At 35.6% G+C, this 13,182-nt stretch overlaps 1 protein-coding gene across 1 annotated transcript in view; it reads right to left on the bottom strand.

Annotated features, from left to right (window-relative positions):
• Positions 1-56: 56 nt before the first annotated feature.
• The window catches only part of LOC122360824 (dynein axonemal heavy chain 11), a 31,736-nt gene continuing 18,610 nt past the window's right edge, over positions 57-13,182 (bottom strand). The window contains exons 34-46 of the mRNA XM_043261681.1: positions 12,264-12,387; positions 10,984-11,126; positions 10,701-10,862; positions 8,083-8,316; positions 7,130-7,276; positions 6,909-7,022; positions 5,848-5,991; positions 4,530-4,712; positions 3,797-3,898; positions 3,548-3,682; positions 1,180-1,353; positions 669-904; positions 57-578 (exon numbers count right to left, since the gene is read on the bottom strand). Of these exons, the coding sequence (XP_043117616.1) occupies positions 446-578; positions 669-904; positions 1,180-1,353; positions 3,548-3,682; positions 3,797-3,898; positions 4,530-4,712; positions 5,848-5,991; positions 6,909-7,022; positions 7,130-7,276; positions 8,083-8,316; positions 10,701-10,862; positions 10,984-11,126; positions 12,264-12,387 (2,031 nt within the window). The 3' untranslated portion in view covers positions 57-445. The remainder of the gene's footprint in view (positions 579-668; positions 905-1,179; positions 1,354-3,547; positions 3,683-3,796; positions 3,899-4,529; positions 4,713-5,847; positions 5,992-6,908; positions 7,023-7,129; positions 7,277-8,082; positions 8,317-10,700; positions 10,863-10,983; positions 11,127-12,263; positions 12,388-13,182) is intronic.

The raw sequence follows: 13,182 nt of genomic DNA, 5'->3' as shown, positions 1-13,182 counted from the left end.
ATTTGTTTTCATTTTTAAATAATTGAGATTAAATAATTTAACTGTTTATAAATAATAATAGAATTTTTAATTAAAATAATATAATTTTATAATCATAATTATAATCATTTTTAATTACATTTATATGTTTGGGGGATGTATATATTTTTGTCTCAGGGTTAAAACACAACACTGGCTGCCCAAAACTGATCCGTATTCAGCACACACAAAGAAAAAGAGCAAACAAATGCACATTTATCAGCTTCTGTGAGTGCAGAATCAATACCGCTGCCTTCACCTCTATTCAAATCACACAACCCTAATTCATCTTCCATTCTAGTTTTCATACTGCACAGAGCAAAGAATGGAGCTAAAACATGCTAAAATCTGCTGCCGTACAACATTTTTTGGAGTAATTTTTACCGCAATGCACTCAATGAGAGAATCGGTGCCTTCATCAGTGCCATTAAACTTGCCTTCCTTTCTTTAAGGTCTGCCTTCCTAGCAATGGTTCCAGAAGAGGGTCCACTGTCTCGTTCACGTTTTCGATCAGGACCACCTCACCAGCAGCCAAAGCCTGCTCAATAACATCCAGGAACCTGTATAATAGCATTAACAGTCCAGGACAAGACGAGTCAGCCTCATATTATTTCACACAAAAAATCTTGTCCAAACTACAATCACTTTACCCTTTCTGGCCATACTGCAGCACCCTCAGGTTGGGCCCGTACAGATTTCGGATCCACGTGCTGGCCTGCTGCTGAGGATCCACCATCAGAGGCCAGCGCTGGCTCTCCGTCAGGATGGCTGCATTTTCAACGGACAGCCGATCAGCTGGCAGGCCCTGGTTCTGCCAGCCTGCCACGGTGGCCTGGTCAGTCAGCGTAAGTACAGGGTCCAGACCGTCTGTCAGCGGGATAGGGGTCTGGATCGCGAGGTGTGAGGAGAGGAAGACAGACAGTGATGCTATTCAATTCAACGCTCCACTGGAGTGCAGACACAGTAGTACAGTAACAGAAGACAGCTCAGGAAGAAACAATGATCCAAAACACTCTTAACCTTGACAAGCAAAGCAAGAAGCCGTAACGTGAAATTTGACTAAAATATATTATATATATATATATATTCATGTGGTTAAGAATAACAAAACGTGCAAAACACTAAGGAGGAAAACGTGCACAAGCTAAGGAGGAATCATACTCTGAGTTCTCGGAGGAAAGGAAAGAGGATGTCGTGAAAGAGTTGGTGACGGTACGGCTGCGTGAAGCATCCGGCGTAAGAGACGAAAGCAGCAGCCACAAGCACGTCCCCGCACACGGTCTTCAGCTGAGACTCCAGCTCCAGCTGACCCTGCGACCAACGGACATTTTCTGCCTACAGTGAGAGAACGACTTGGTCAGTCTCACTTTAACATGCCCACACTTAAGCTTTACTAAACTTCAGCAGCATTCACAGATATCATATATCTTAAGTCGCTGAGGTTTGATGTTTTTACATACTAATTTAATGTGCTTAAATTTAAATTGTTAGATGAGAAGCCACACTTACAATCAGATGATTTACTATTAATTTTATTTTTTATTTACATATTTTATATCAATTATATTAGTGCAGTCAAATGATTTATGCAGATTAATCACATCCAAAAGTTTGAGTTTACATAATATGTGTGTATACGGTGTATATTCATTATGTATATAAAAATAAACATACATACAATATATATTTTGAAAATAGTTCCATTTAGCATAGTGCAATATGTATATATTGTATATATTTATATTCACATAATTGATAATTATATCTAGATATTTTTAATGTATAAAATGTACATTTTTCCAAAATATTTACTTGTTTATATATATACATTTGTGTGTATTTATATATATACATAATACACACATATTATGTAAACAAAACTTTGGATTTTTGGATGCAATTGATCGCGATTAATAATTTGAGAGCACTAAACTATATATTATGTTCTTTATATTTTATATATGTGTATTTTTTGTATTTTGTTTTAATACTGTATTAGAATAATTTTATTTCAATATAAAAAATGCACATTTTGACAAAAAAATCCTGATGTATGAATACTTACCTTTTTCTTTGCGTTACATTATTAAAATGTCTTAGTGGTGAATATCATCACCAGACAGTATTATTTTTATTTAGTATGGATAAAATAAATATATATATATATATATATATATATATATATATATATATATATATATATATATATATATATATATATCTGATAGCTCCTATCAGAGTTTCTGCAAATATATCAGGCAACACAGCTGAGTAAAAAGGAAAAAAAGCTTCTTAAAAATTAATTTGAAAAATTAATTGAAATTAAAACTTTGCCATTAAAAAAAATTAATTATTTTCACGCTACTTTAAGCTGTAATAATATTTTACAATATTTGTGTTTTTACTGTATTTGTGGTTAAATAAATGCAGCCATTTAAATGGTAGTTTATATGCAAATACGACCCAGTAATGTTCAGTCAAAGAAACACTTAAAAGTTGTTACAACCTCGAATCTAGCCTTCAGACCCAGATATAAACCTCACTCTCACCCATCCACCATGTCTCTCCTCCCAATTGATCATAAACACAGACAGAACATGAGCGATAATGTATACAGTCACAATTCACCTAAACTGGCTTTGAAAGTTTAGTTACATTTTCACTCAGCATCAATTTAGCACTCATTTAAGACTTCAATAATATCGCAGAGATGCTCCTGCAACGATAAATCTTGTCTGACATTGCCTTTGCAGGGGCTGAGCTTCTAGAACATGTCGCATAATAAATTCTCAGACAGTTAAAAATCACTATAATTTTAGCCTAATGCATTATGGATTGCTTGGAATATCACTCAGTCCTGGGTGAAACGTTTTTAATTTCCAACAGCTGTTAAGGCTTTGAGGTAAGTTAATGATTACATATAGACGGGCTGATTTATTAGTCTAAACACTATTGCTTCCAGGTCAATGGCATAAAGACAAATCATTTGTCTTGATATGTTTAAAAGCCAAGCTGTCCCATTGTAGCCCTATTCATTTCTCTGAATAAGAAAGTCGAACGTTTTAAATAAAAGCGCTAAAAGAAACATTACGCCATTATTATTTTTTGCATTAACGGCGGTAAAGATTTTAGATGATCTCACCGGGATACGTATGATCAATGTCACAGGGAAAACTATTTAAAGTTGTTGTTTTTTTTTTTAATGCCGAGCATGCACACACGAATCCAGCTCATCCCTCATAAACCAATTACCCCGATCGGCTCAATCGGGAAAACAGATAGCAGATGAATATATGCCCTTCTTGTTTCTCTGTCCCGAACTGGCTTGCAGCCATCTAGCCCCTTGCCCAGATCAATGGTGCATTTGCCGCGGTGCACCCCTTCCTTCCGAGCGCTCAATTTGAGCGTCTGGCCAAACATTTAAGCCATGGCCACCTCCCCTTCGAATCAAGCCAAACTCATGTTGAGATTAGGTCTGTTAGTGCGCTTCCCTAAACCCAGACCCTCTCCTCTCACAGCCGCCCAGTACCTGCAGGCCTCCCACCAACCGATTGGCCAGCTCAATGGTCTGGCTGGTGCGTGTCACTTCCTCCTGGCAGCGCAGTTTCTCAGCCGCCGCCCTCTCAAACTGAGCTGTTAGGCTTTGCAGGTGCCTGTCCAGATCCTGTCAGCACAAAGCCATTACTGAGATGGTACTACTTTATATCTTAATATGGAATATTAATGGACGGTTAAGGTGGTTAAGGTTTGTCGTGCTGTGGAAAAATGTTTCTCTTACTTCCAGTTTCTTTCTGACGCTGAGTAGTTTTGCTGTAGCAGTTTCCAGTTCAGTATTGGCTTGTGCCAGAGCCAAACGCTTCGGTGCGACCTCACAATAAACCTAAAAAACGCAACAAACATTCTCTTTATTTACACATAAACAAATAGTTTGATTCTTGAAATAAAGCTACAAATCTTAAAGTTGCAGCTTAATATTCACTTTTTCTTTAATTGATGTTAATAAAACAAATGTCAAATAAATTAAATTTGAATCCCGTTTAATTTCCAAATATAATCACATCAAATTGATTGATTTAATTAATTAAATCATTGAAATAAACAATTGTTTGTCATTTTAAAGCTGAAAACCACTTTGACCTAAAGAAACTTTTATATTTTTTAGAATATTGGACATTGTTTTTTTTAAGTTAGGTGTAATTTTAGGTTTTTAAAGTTGTATTCATGTTATTTAAATAAATGTAAATAAAATGTTAATTTTACTTAAATGTGAAATATAAACAAAAATCTAAATACATTAAAAATAAATAAATAGAAATAAATGATTGTCTGATTTTTCTTAAACATGTAACTTGAAATAAATGTGAAAATGTCATTAAAATTTGTTGTTTGTAAATATATATATATATAATTAGTAAGTACCTCAAAATCCATTACATACACATACATTATATTATATATTATAGTGTATATCAAATCCTTTTTTTTATTTCATTGGTCACATTCTCCCTCACCTCATAGTAGCGCACAATGTTAATGGCCCATGCACAGAGGCCAGCGGCGGCGTAGGACTTGGTCTGGATGTGATCGGGATGGAACTCTGGGTTTCTCAGGTATTCCTGCTTCACCACACTCAGACTGGACTCAGGGATGTGCTCTTTATCATAAGTAAGCAGGGTCTGCAGAAACTCATCCACCTAAAGAACAGGAGTGGTATTATATCATATGTACATAAGTCTAGAATGTTTGCCTTTATGAAAAATGTACAAAACATCGTATAAAGATAAAGTACACTTCCATTCAAAAGTTTGGAGTTGGTAAGGTTTTTTTAATGGTCTTTTAAAACTCACCCAGGCTGCATTTATTTGACCAAAAATAATATGATGTGAACAGTGTTATACAACAATATATTGTGAAATACATTTACAATTTAAAACACCTTTTTTTTTAAATATATTTTAAGATTCCTGTGAGCACATTGAATTTTCTTCAATGTCACATGATTCTTCAGTTAACATTCTAATAGGTATCGTTATTAATACCAACGTTACCAAAAACCATTGTGCTGCCGAATATGTATGCAAAAACATAATTTTAGATTTACATATTTGTCATATTCAGTCACAATTCACCTAAACTGGCTTTGAAAGTTTAGTTACATTTTCACTCAGCATCAATTTAGCACTTTTTTAAGACTTCAATAATATCGCAGAGATGCTCCTGCAACGATAAATCTTGTCTGATAAATCTCGAGCTTCTAGAACATGTTGCATAATAAATGCTAAATCGCAAAATAACAACTGATTTTGTGTTCCAGAGTCATGTATTCAGTGTTTTTTTTTTACAAAACAATTATTTAGACAAAACTAATATTATTAACTTATTAATATAAATGATTAGCTACAGTATGATGCTTTGTTATGTACACACAAAGCGCTAGGTACATATTTTATTCATAGCAGCTACAGTAATACTGGACCTGGAATGAAGGCTGAAATGTTGCACTCAAGGCTACAGACGTAATAAAGCACAATTATGATGTTCTTGGGTCATCCCTACTTGGGATTTACCTCTGAATCTGCATCCTGATTCTTTATCCGTCCAATATATCACACAACAAACTTTCAAAAGCCATCTCCTCCCCTTCATGCTGACCTCGTAAATCAGCCTTTCCCTAATATTTCCGTGTCTATCTCGTGTGACATGTATTTATTATTCTCTTCCACACAAGTGCTTTCATAATGTAGTGTATTCGTGACATTTCACCGGGTCAAGGGCTGCTTGAGGATTGCGCTAGAATGAGGTGTGTTGTTGTCATAGCAATGCCTTTACCTTGCCCATGAAGACTCTGGCGGCCTTCCACCCGCGGTCTCTAGGAATTCTTCCACGTGGAGCCAGCAGCACCATCACAGCCGCGGTGACGTTAATCACAGCCTCGGGGGGATTCGGGAACGTCTTTAACTCTGTCAGGTTTACCTACAAGAAACAAAGGAGAACGAAAAAAGATCTTTCATGAACTGCTAATTGAGTAAGTGTTACCCTTTCAGCCATCATGTTCAGGTGACACAAATATTTCAATAGCCTGGGCTGTGATTTATGAGGCACGGGACAAAATATTTAACTATAGTATCACTCACTACTGCTAAAATCACCAGTTAATACCATGTATATATATACACACACACACACACACACACACACATATATATATATATATATATATATATATATATATATATATATATATATAAAATATTTGCATGTATTTTCATGTATATATTATTTATATAAATTATATTATATATAAATATTTATAACAACTATAAATATTTTTCCTAAATATATTCATGCATTTTTTTTTGTATTGTAAATACATAATAAATATACACAGTACATACAAATATATTATGTGACCAAAAACTTGTGAAAGCATTTGAAAGCACTAACATTTGTAAATTATGTGATAATATTATAGACATGCCTGCCTGCCTATTATATATATATATATATATATATATATATATATATATATATATATATTATTATTTTTATATATATATATATATACATTTTTGACTGGGTGCAATTTGTAGGGGACTATGAAGTCCCTATGAATGGAGTGCTTGAATCATTTTGGGATGCAGTGGTTTAACTGAATCTTCAAATTTTCTGTTGTATTAAAAACATGACATGACATGTCATGACATGACTTGCCTAAAAATATCATGTGCATTCACATTAACAGATCACACTAACCTTACCCTGGAGAGAAAAAAAGTTTTAAAAAATATCCCTCACAAATCACATGCTTTTTTTTGACTGTTTGATTTGCATCTTGGCTGAATAAAAGGAACATGTTAGAACTGCAATTTTATATGAATTGTGCATATGACCTTGTTGAGAGTTTGAAGAGCAGCTGTAGCCGCTTCTAAAGCAGGTTCAGCTTTAGCCAGATCATGTTCACATTCTCTCAGTCTTCGTGACACCTCTGCTTGTATGGCAGCCACCTGAAGATGAATAAACACTCGTGTGTGATGGGGAAATATAATGAAGCAGCATGTTGAAGTTCAGTAAGACACATCTCAGATCTTCTAGCTGACTTTGGTTACTCTACCTTTTGCTCCTCTAGGTCAGCATCCTTCCTCTTCTGGCACAATCTTTCAGTCTGCAGACCAATCCTGGCCATGAGAGCCTCAGCTGCCTGGTTCTTCAGAGTCAGCTCCACTTCCTGTGAGTTCAGCTTGACTGTCAGATCCTCAACCTGATGTAAATATATAACGTTAACATTTAGTATGTGATAACCTCTTAAAATAATTCAAGTTTACTGAAAGAATAAAAAAAAATAAATAACAAGCTCCAAATAAGCATAATAGAATTTCTAATCATATATATATATATATATATATATATATATATATATATATATATATATATATATATATATATATATATATATATATATATATAATTTATTTTAATTAAGAATTTCTAAGTTTTATTTGCAATTTTGGTAACACTTTACAATAAGGTGTCATTTGCTAAAATTTGTTAACTTACATGAACAAACACAACAATACGTTTATTGCAGTATTTATTCATCTTTTTAAATAAAAAAACTACCTTGCAATTTTAATAACACACAAGCAAATGTTTTAAGATTAATTTAAGATTAAAGCTGTATTATTCATTCTTAGTTCATGTTAACTAATGTTGTTTTCACAAATTTCTTGGAGCACTTTCAACAAACACAAAATGTAATGATCAAATTTAATCTCACAAGTTCTCCAAGACCTCACAAACATCCTTTTACAACTTACTAAAAGTTGTAAAAGCAACTTTTTTTTTTAATCTAGATCCCATTACCAGCTAAAACTCTGCAACATTTGAATACTAAACCCTATATCACAAAAGCAAGCAATCACCAAACTATCAGACTCAAGGTTTACGAGTCCCTCAGCCTTCGGTGAGTGATCCTGGGCATATTAACTAGCAGTAACTACGTTCCTTCGCAATTCCGCGGCTCCAGCCTTGAGGAGTCTACACCGGCCGGTGACGAACTCTACGCACCTGAGAGGCTGTGGTCTTGAGTTTCTGAAGGCCACACTGAAGCCTGCCGTGTCTCAGATGCAGCTCCCTCTCTCTCTTTCCCAGCAGACTCTCGTAAAGCCTCAGCTGCTCCAGGAAGCTCTTGGGCGTGCTGTAGTTGTGCCTCCTCTCATTGCGGCAGTAACGCTCGCTAACCCGCTTGACGCTCTCGTGAGCGTGGGCCATGAAAAGACTGATGGATTCCCTAACGGCCGGCTGTAAAGACGAGAGTAAGAGAGGGTAAGAGAGGGACCTGTACGGATTAAATGCTCTTTAACATCCTCGGCTGTCACAGGCCCTGAAATATCATCTTCATAAATCCTGAATTCATCTCCAAGTTTGTATGCCTTTTGCTGGCTTCTGGACTTACTCAATCTGAAATTTAGGTGCATGGCGCAAGGGGGGAAGATTAAGCTGGTAGAGGGCTGGGAAAATAATGGCCGAGGTTGGTGACACCCTGTGTAAAGTAGGGCGAGTGTTTAGGTCACATGGCTTCTAACTTTCTGAGACCGCACGTTGTGTTTTGTTTATTGGTTATTTATGATGTACACTGCTGTCTGATGACTGACTCATTTATCAGACCGTTAAAGATCAATTCACGCAAAGGCAAATGCATTTTAAAAGATGCAAGAACACAGATCATAATTCACTGAAAAGCAATAAAACATGTACATGTGGCCGGTAAAAAAAGAAAAAAAAAAGAAAAAAAGAGACGGTTATAAATGAAGATCTGACATAATGGTATTTGATAAACAACGTATTGAGTTAAATGCATGTAAATAATCCATCAATCTCTTAAACTCAAAGGTCATGGTTACCTGTGTCAGAAAAAAAGGTAATATTTTTTTGTGTCGTTCTGCTTTTTACACTTATAAACACATTAAGATGAAAAATGTTGAATAAAGTGGGATTTGATCATTAATCTAATTCAAGAGCAAATGTATAAAATATATAGAAATATAGTCATTTGAAGTATAAAAATAGTTTCTTCCAACATTTAAAGGTTTTGGAGTACCAATTCAACAATGTGACGTGTTAGGAAATGCAAATGATCATATGTGCTTTTAGTGCATTCATTTATTTTGACACTATAACTGTTATATTCTCCTGATTTCACAGACAAGGCTTAAAACTTGTACCAGATTAAATGTAATGGTTTAGCTGTTTCAACTGAAAGAAACTGACTTTTCTTAAATTATACCAGTGCCTTTGTTTTGTCTTAAGATGCACACCAGTAATGTTTTTTTTCTTCTAAGGGCATTTATATAAAATGCTCAAATGTCCTAATTGATCAATAGCCTAATCCTGGCTCAGTCTAAGCTGTCTGTAAAAAACAGACCATTCTGTTCTGTGTGAACTGATTAACCCTTTTGGAACTTGTAGAAAAATCCATAGTGTATTACTCATTTATGAGTAAACGATCGGTATTTTAATACAAAAATAAACCTTGTCAAATGTTTACCAAAAGAAATGTCATTTTTATTTGTATATAGAAATGTAAATTCCTTTAAAGCTCATCAAGTTAAATATTTAATAGAAAACAACACTAGGGAAGAACTGCAGGCCAGCAGCGAAAACATATAGTCTATATATATATTCAGTTTCAGTTTTATTACTGAATTATTGTTTCTTAATGTTATTATTTTTCTTTTTTACCATGAAACTGCTTGGAACTGTTTTTTTAAAAAAATTTACTATGATTCCGAGTCAACTTTTTCTTTTGAGAAACAACTTTATACACGGTGCTCTTTCAATTGTAAAACTTTGCAGGATGTTTTCATTCACTTTGAGCTGTCGTTTTCAATCCATAATAGGGGCATTTCCTGTACGTTTTAATGCAGTTTGAGAAGTTTTGATGTTTGTTACGAGATGGACTTTTTGTTCTCATCCACTCAGATTGCTTAGTTAAGGCCTATAATTTAGTTTACTTTCATTAAAAAGCAACTGAATGCATTTTCTACAAACATTATGAGATTAATTGTGATTACATATTTTAATTGACTGACAGCCCCACATTCAGCACTCCAGCATTATAGTCCAACACTGAGTTAAACGCACAAAGACGAAACAAACCCACAGCTGGTCATGAGTCAACACACACACACACACACACACTTGCCCATACAAACTCTCAGCACACGCACACACAGTCTGGCTGAAACAGCTGTGGCTTCTCTGAGGGTCAGTCTGTGTGTATTAATCACTGTTGCTTTATTAGCATAAATGATCCTGCTTAGTGATCGTTCCACTGGTGCAGGGAAAACAACAACGACGAGAGCGAGAGAAACTGCGTCTGTCATTGAGCTCACTGTGCATGTGATCAGCCATTTGTCTTCACTTCAGAGTCGAGCTAATGATGAGGAATCTGGCGCACATGTAAATTCCAGGAGGGAAAACTCATTGAAAGAATTACGGTCTTTTAGCCTTTTAGCAATTTTGTGAAATGAAAAATGAAACCTTAAGCGATGAATTAAAACCACTCCCTGTAAACTATAAATCAATACGGCTTTAAATTACCAACAGATATATAAGAATTAAGCTCATAACAGGATATCCTGAAGCTTATTCTTCGATCCTGGCTGACTGAAGATCAGATTTACCTGAATACTTGGGATGTCCTGCAGGAACTTCAAGCTGACAGACTGAAGGGCCTCCGGGGGCCATTCCTGGAACCAGTCCAGAGTGGTGCAGTTCAACAGAGCCGGGAAACGCCGGGCACGTAGACGCAAGCTATTACCTACTGGAGACATGCAGAGCACGACCTACACACACATGCAGTACACACACAAACACACTGTAGACGCTCATCCAAACTAGACATGAATATACAATATATATAAAAATACTGTATGTCTGTAAAAAAAACAATAAGTGATGTGAGACCTTCAGCTGTTGTCGCACTCGATTCATAAAAAAGCTCCAGCAGTTGTCATTGTTGTCCAGCAGACCCAGTTCCCGCACCTCGCTCCTCACAGCTTTTCTAACACCGTCCACCTCCTCTTCACTCAACAGATCAGGGATATCACCTGCGGTCAGACCACCGATAAACACAGTGCTTTCACTTAAACCGGGGTCACGCGTATTTATGCATTTAGACAGTTTTATATTGAGCGAGTAACATTCAGATACTAGCCGATGTTAGATATCGGCTAAGCAACGATTCCAATTACATACAGCAGTATTTATGTAAATAATTACACAAAAACCGTAATGGATTATCAAAAAGGGCAAAAATGTAAAGCACGGACTTGGTTCTATGCTGTGGTTGCTGATTGGAACTTGAGATCATAAACTCAAAAAACGAAGACAGATGTAACTGAAGAAGTCTATCATGTTTACATTTTGATGTAATATGATGTAATATAAAGTAAAAATGAATCAAATGCATGGATTTCTATAGTGAGCATTTTTGAAAACATGTAAATGTAAATGAACAAAAAATTACAAAAAATTAAAATAAAAAGTACAAATATGAAAACATAACATAATTCGAAAATTCATAAAACTTTTCTAGTATACATATTACACTAAGAAATGACTGCAACTAACTGCAAAACATGGTTCAAGTCATTCATACATAACATTCATTACAGTAAATTAAAATTCTTCTGAATTAAAAATAATTAATTTATAACTGTATTCACATGCCTCTCATTCAAATAAAAATAATATCTAAATAAAAAAGTAAAGCGTGTGTTTACACATTCACATACGCTTACAAACATACTGTATACATAGATAGATAAATAGATATTACATAAAAAAGCTAAAGTTTTGTGTTATGAAAATTACTACACTACCAAATAAATGCTATTCATTCAAATTCTTTATGGCATGTAGGAATAAACTGTCTCTTGTGCATTTAAGCATTAGCAATTACACACGCATCAGATCAATTATGTTACATTTGTTAACTCTGATGCATTATTCTGGTTCAAGCACTAAGCGGGTCTCCGACCTCTGCGCTTGACATCAGTGACAGATGAGAGCCACCATCTGTGTTCTGAGGGTCTTGATCCAATGACACGCAGGCCTGTTCCAGTCACCCTTAATCTACTTCACCGGCTCCGCTCCATTTACATATGTTTCCCATTCATCAGACCAGCACACAATGAGCCCCCCTGTGGCGTGTATGAATGTGTGCGTGTGCGGGAGGGTCTGACCTGATGAGATCAGGGTGCTGATGATGACGAGGAAACGGTCCTCTGGGATCTGAGCGTCTGTGAGGAGCAGGATTGTGGGGATGTTTCTCACCCCTGTCTTCAAGTACAGCCCGGCTATATTCACCTGAAAATACACGAGAACACTTACAACGTGGAAAAGAGCAAAACCAGTCTAAAAACAGTATGGGCTGCGGCTTAGTGGTTAGAAGAGTTATGCTGCCCATCTGGGACATTTCGGTTTGAATCTAGTCCGCACACATACAATTTTCTTTTTATACCAACAAAAAAAAATCAACATGTTTCGAAACTGTACAAAAGCAGAAAAACTGATAAAACTGTAGAAATCTCAAAAAATACAAATAATTGGCCACTAAAGCTTAAGCTGTAAATTTGGTGGATTCTGATTGGCCATTAAATGTTTTAGAATTTTTGCGCAAGAAAAAAAAGCTCTGAAAGTGATTCCAATGACTCAGAGTCACTATCATTATACTGTAAGTGTGGTGTAGTTGCTTCAGACTGACAGCTGAAGGTCTGGAATACAGTAGCATTCACTGGCCAATGCCGGCCATGAGGCTGTTTGACCAACATGTCATGTTTTCGGGGCATCATGGCATCTTTGGTTGACACGCACGTCTCCTAGAAATCTCATATAATTCCACCAATCCGATAAAGACATGATTACATATTCACAAAATAGCAATAAATTATTGATCAGTTATTGATTCTCCCTAATTATTCATCTAAAATAGCCTATGCTTACATACATTCAGAAAGTAATACACAAATTCATCCGCTCCGTGTCACCCTATAGCCCTATAGAGTATCACATGTGTTTAGATTAAGGCATAAAAGCTTACAGGATTCATAAAAATATTTCAATTTATGTCTTACAGGTTTGGCACAACAGTAAAAGCTTTCA

This window comes from Puntigrus tetrazona, chromosome 16, assembly GCF_018831695.1.
Source record: "Puntigrus tetrazona isolate hp1 chromosome 16, ASM1883169v1, whole genome shotgun sequence".
Lineage (NCBI taxonomy): Eukaryota > Metazoa > Chordata > Actinopteri > Cypriniformes > Cyprinidae > Puntigrus > Puntigrus tetrazona.
This window is presented reverse-complemented; position numbering and strand designations above follow the sequence as displayed.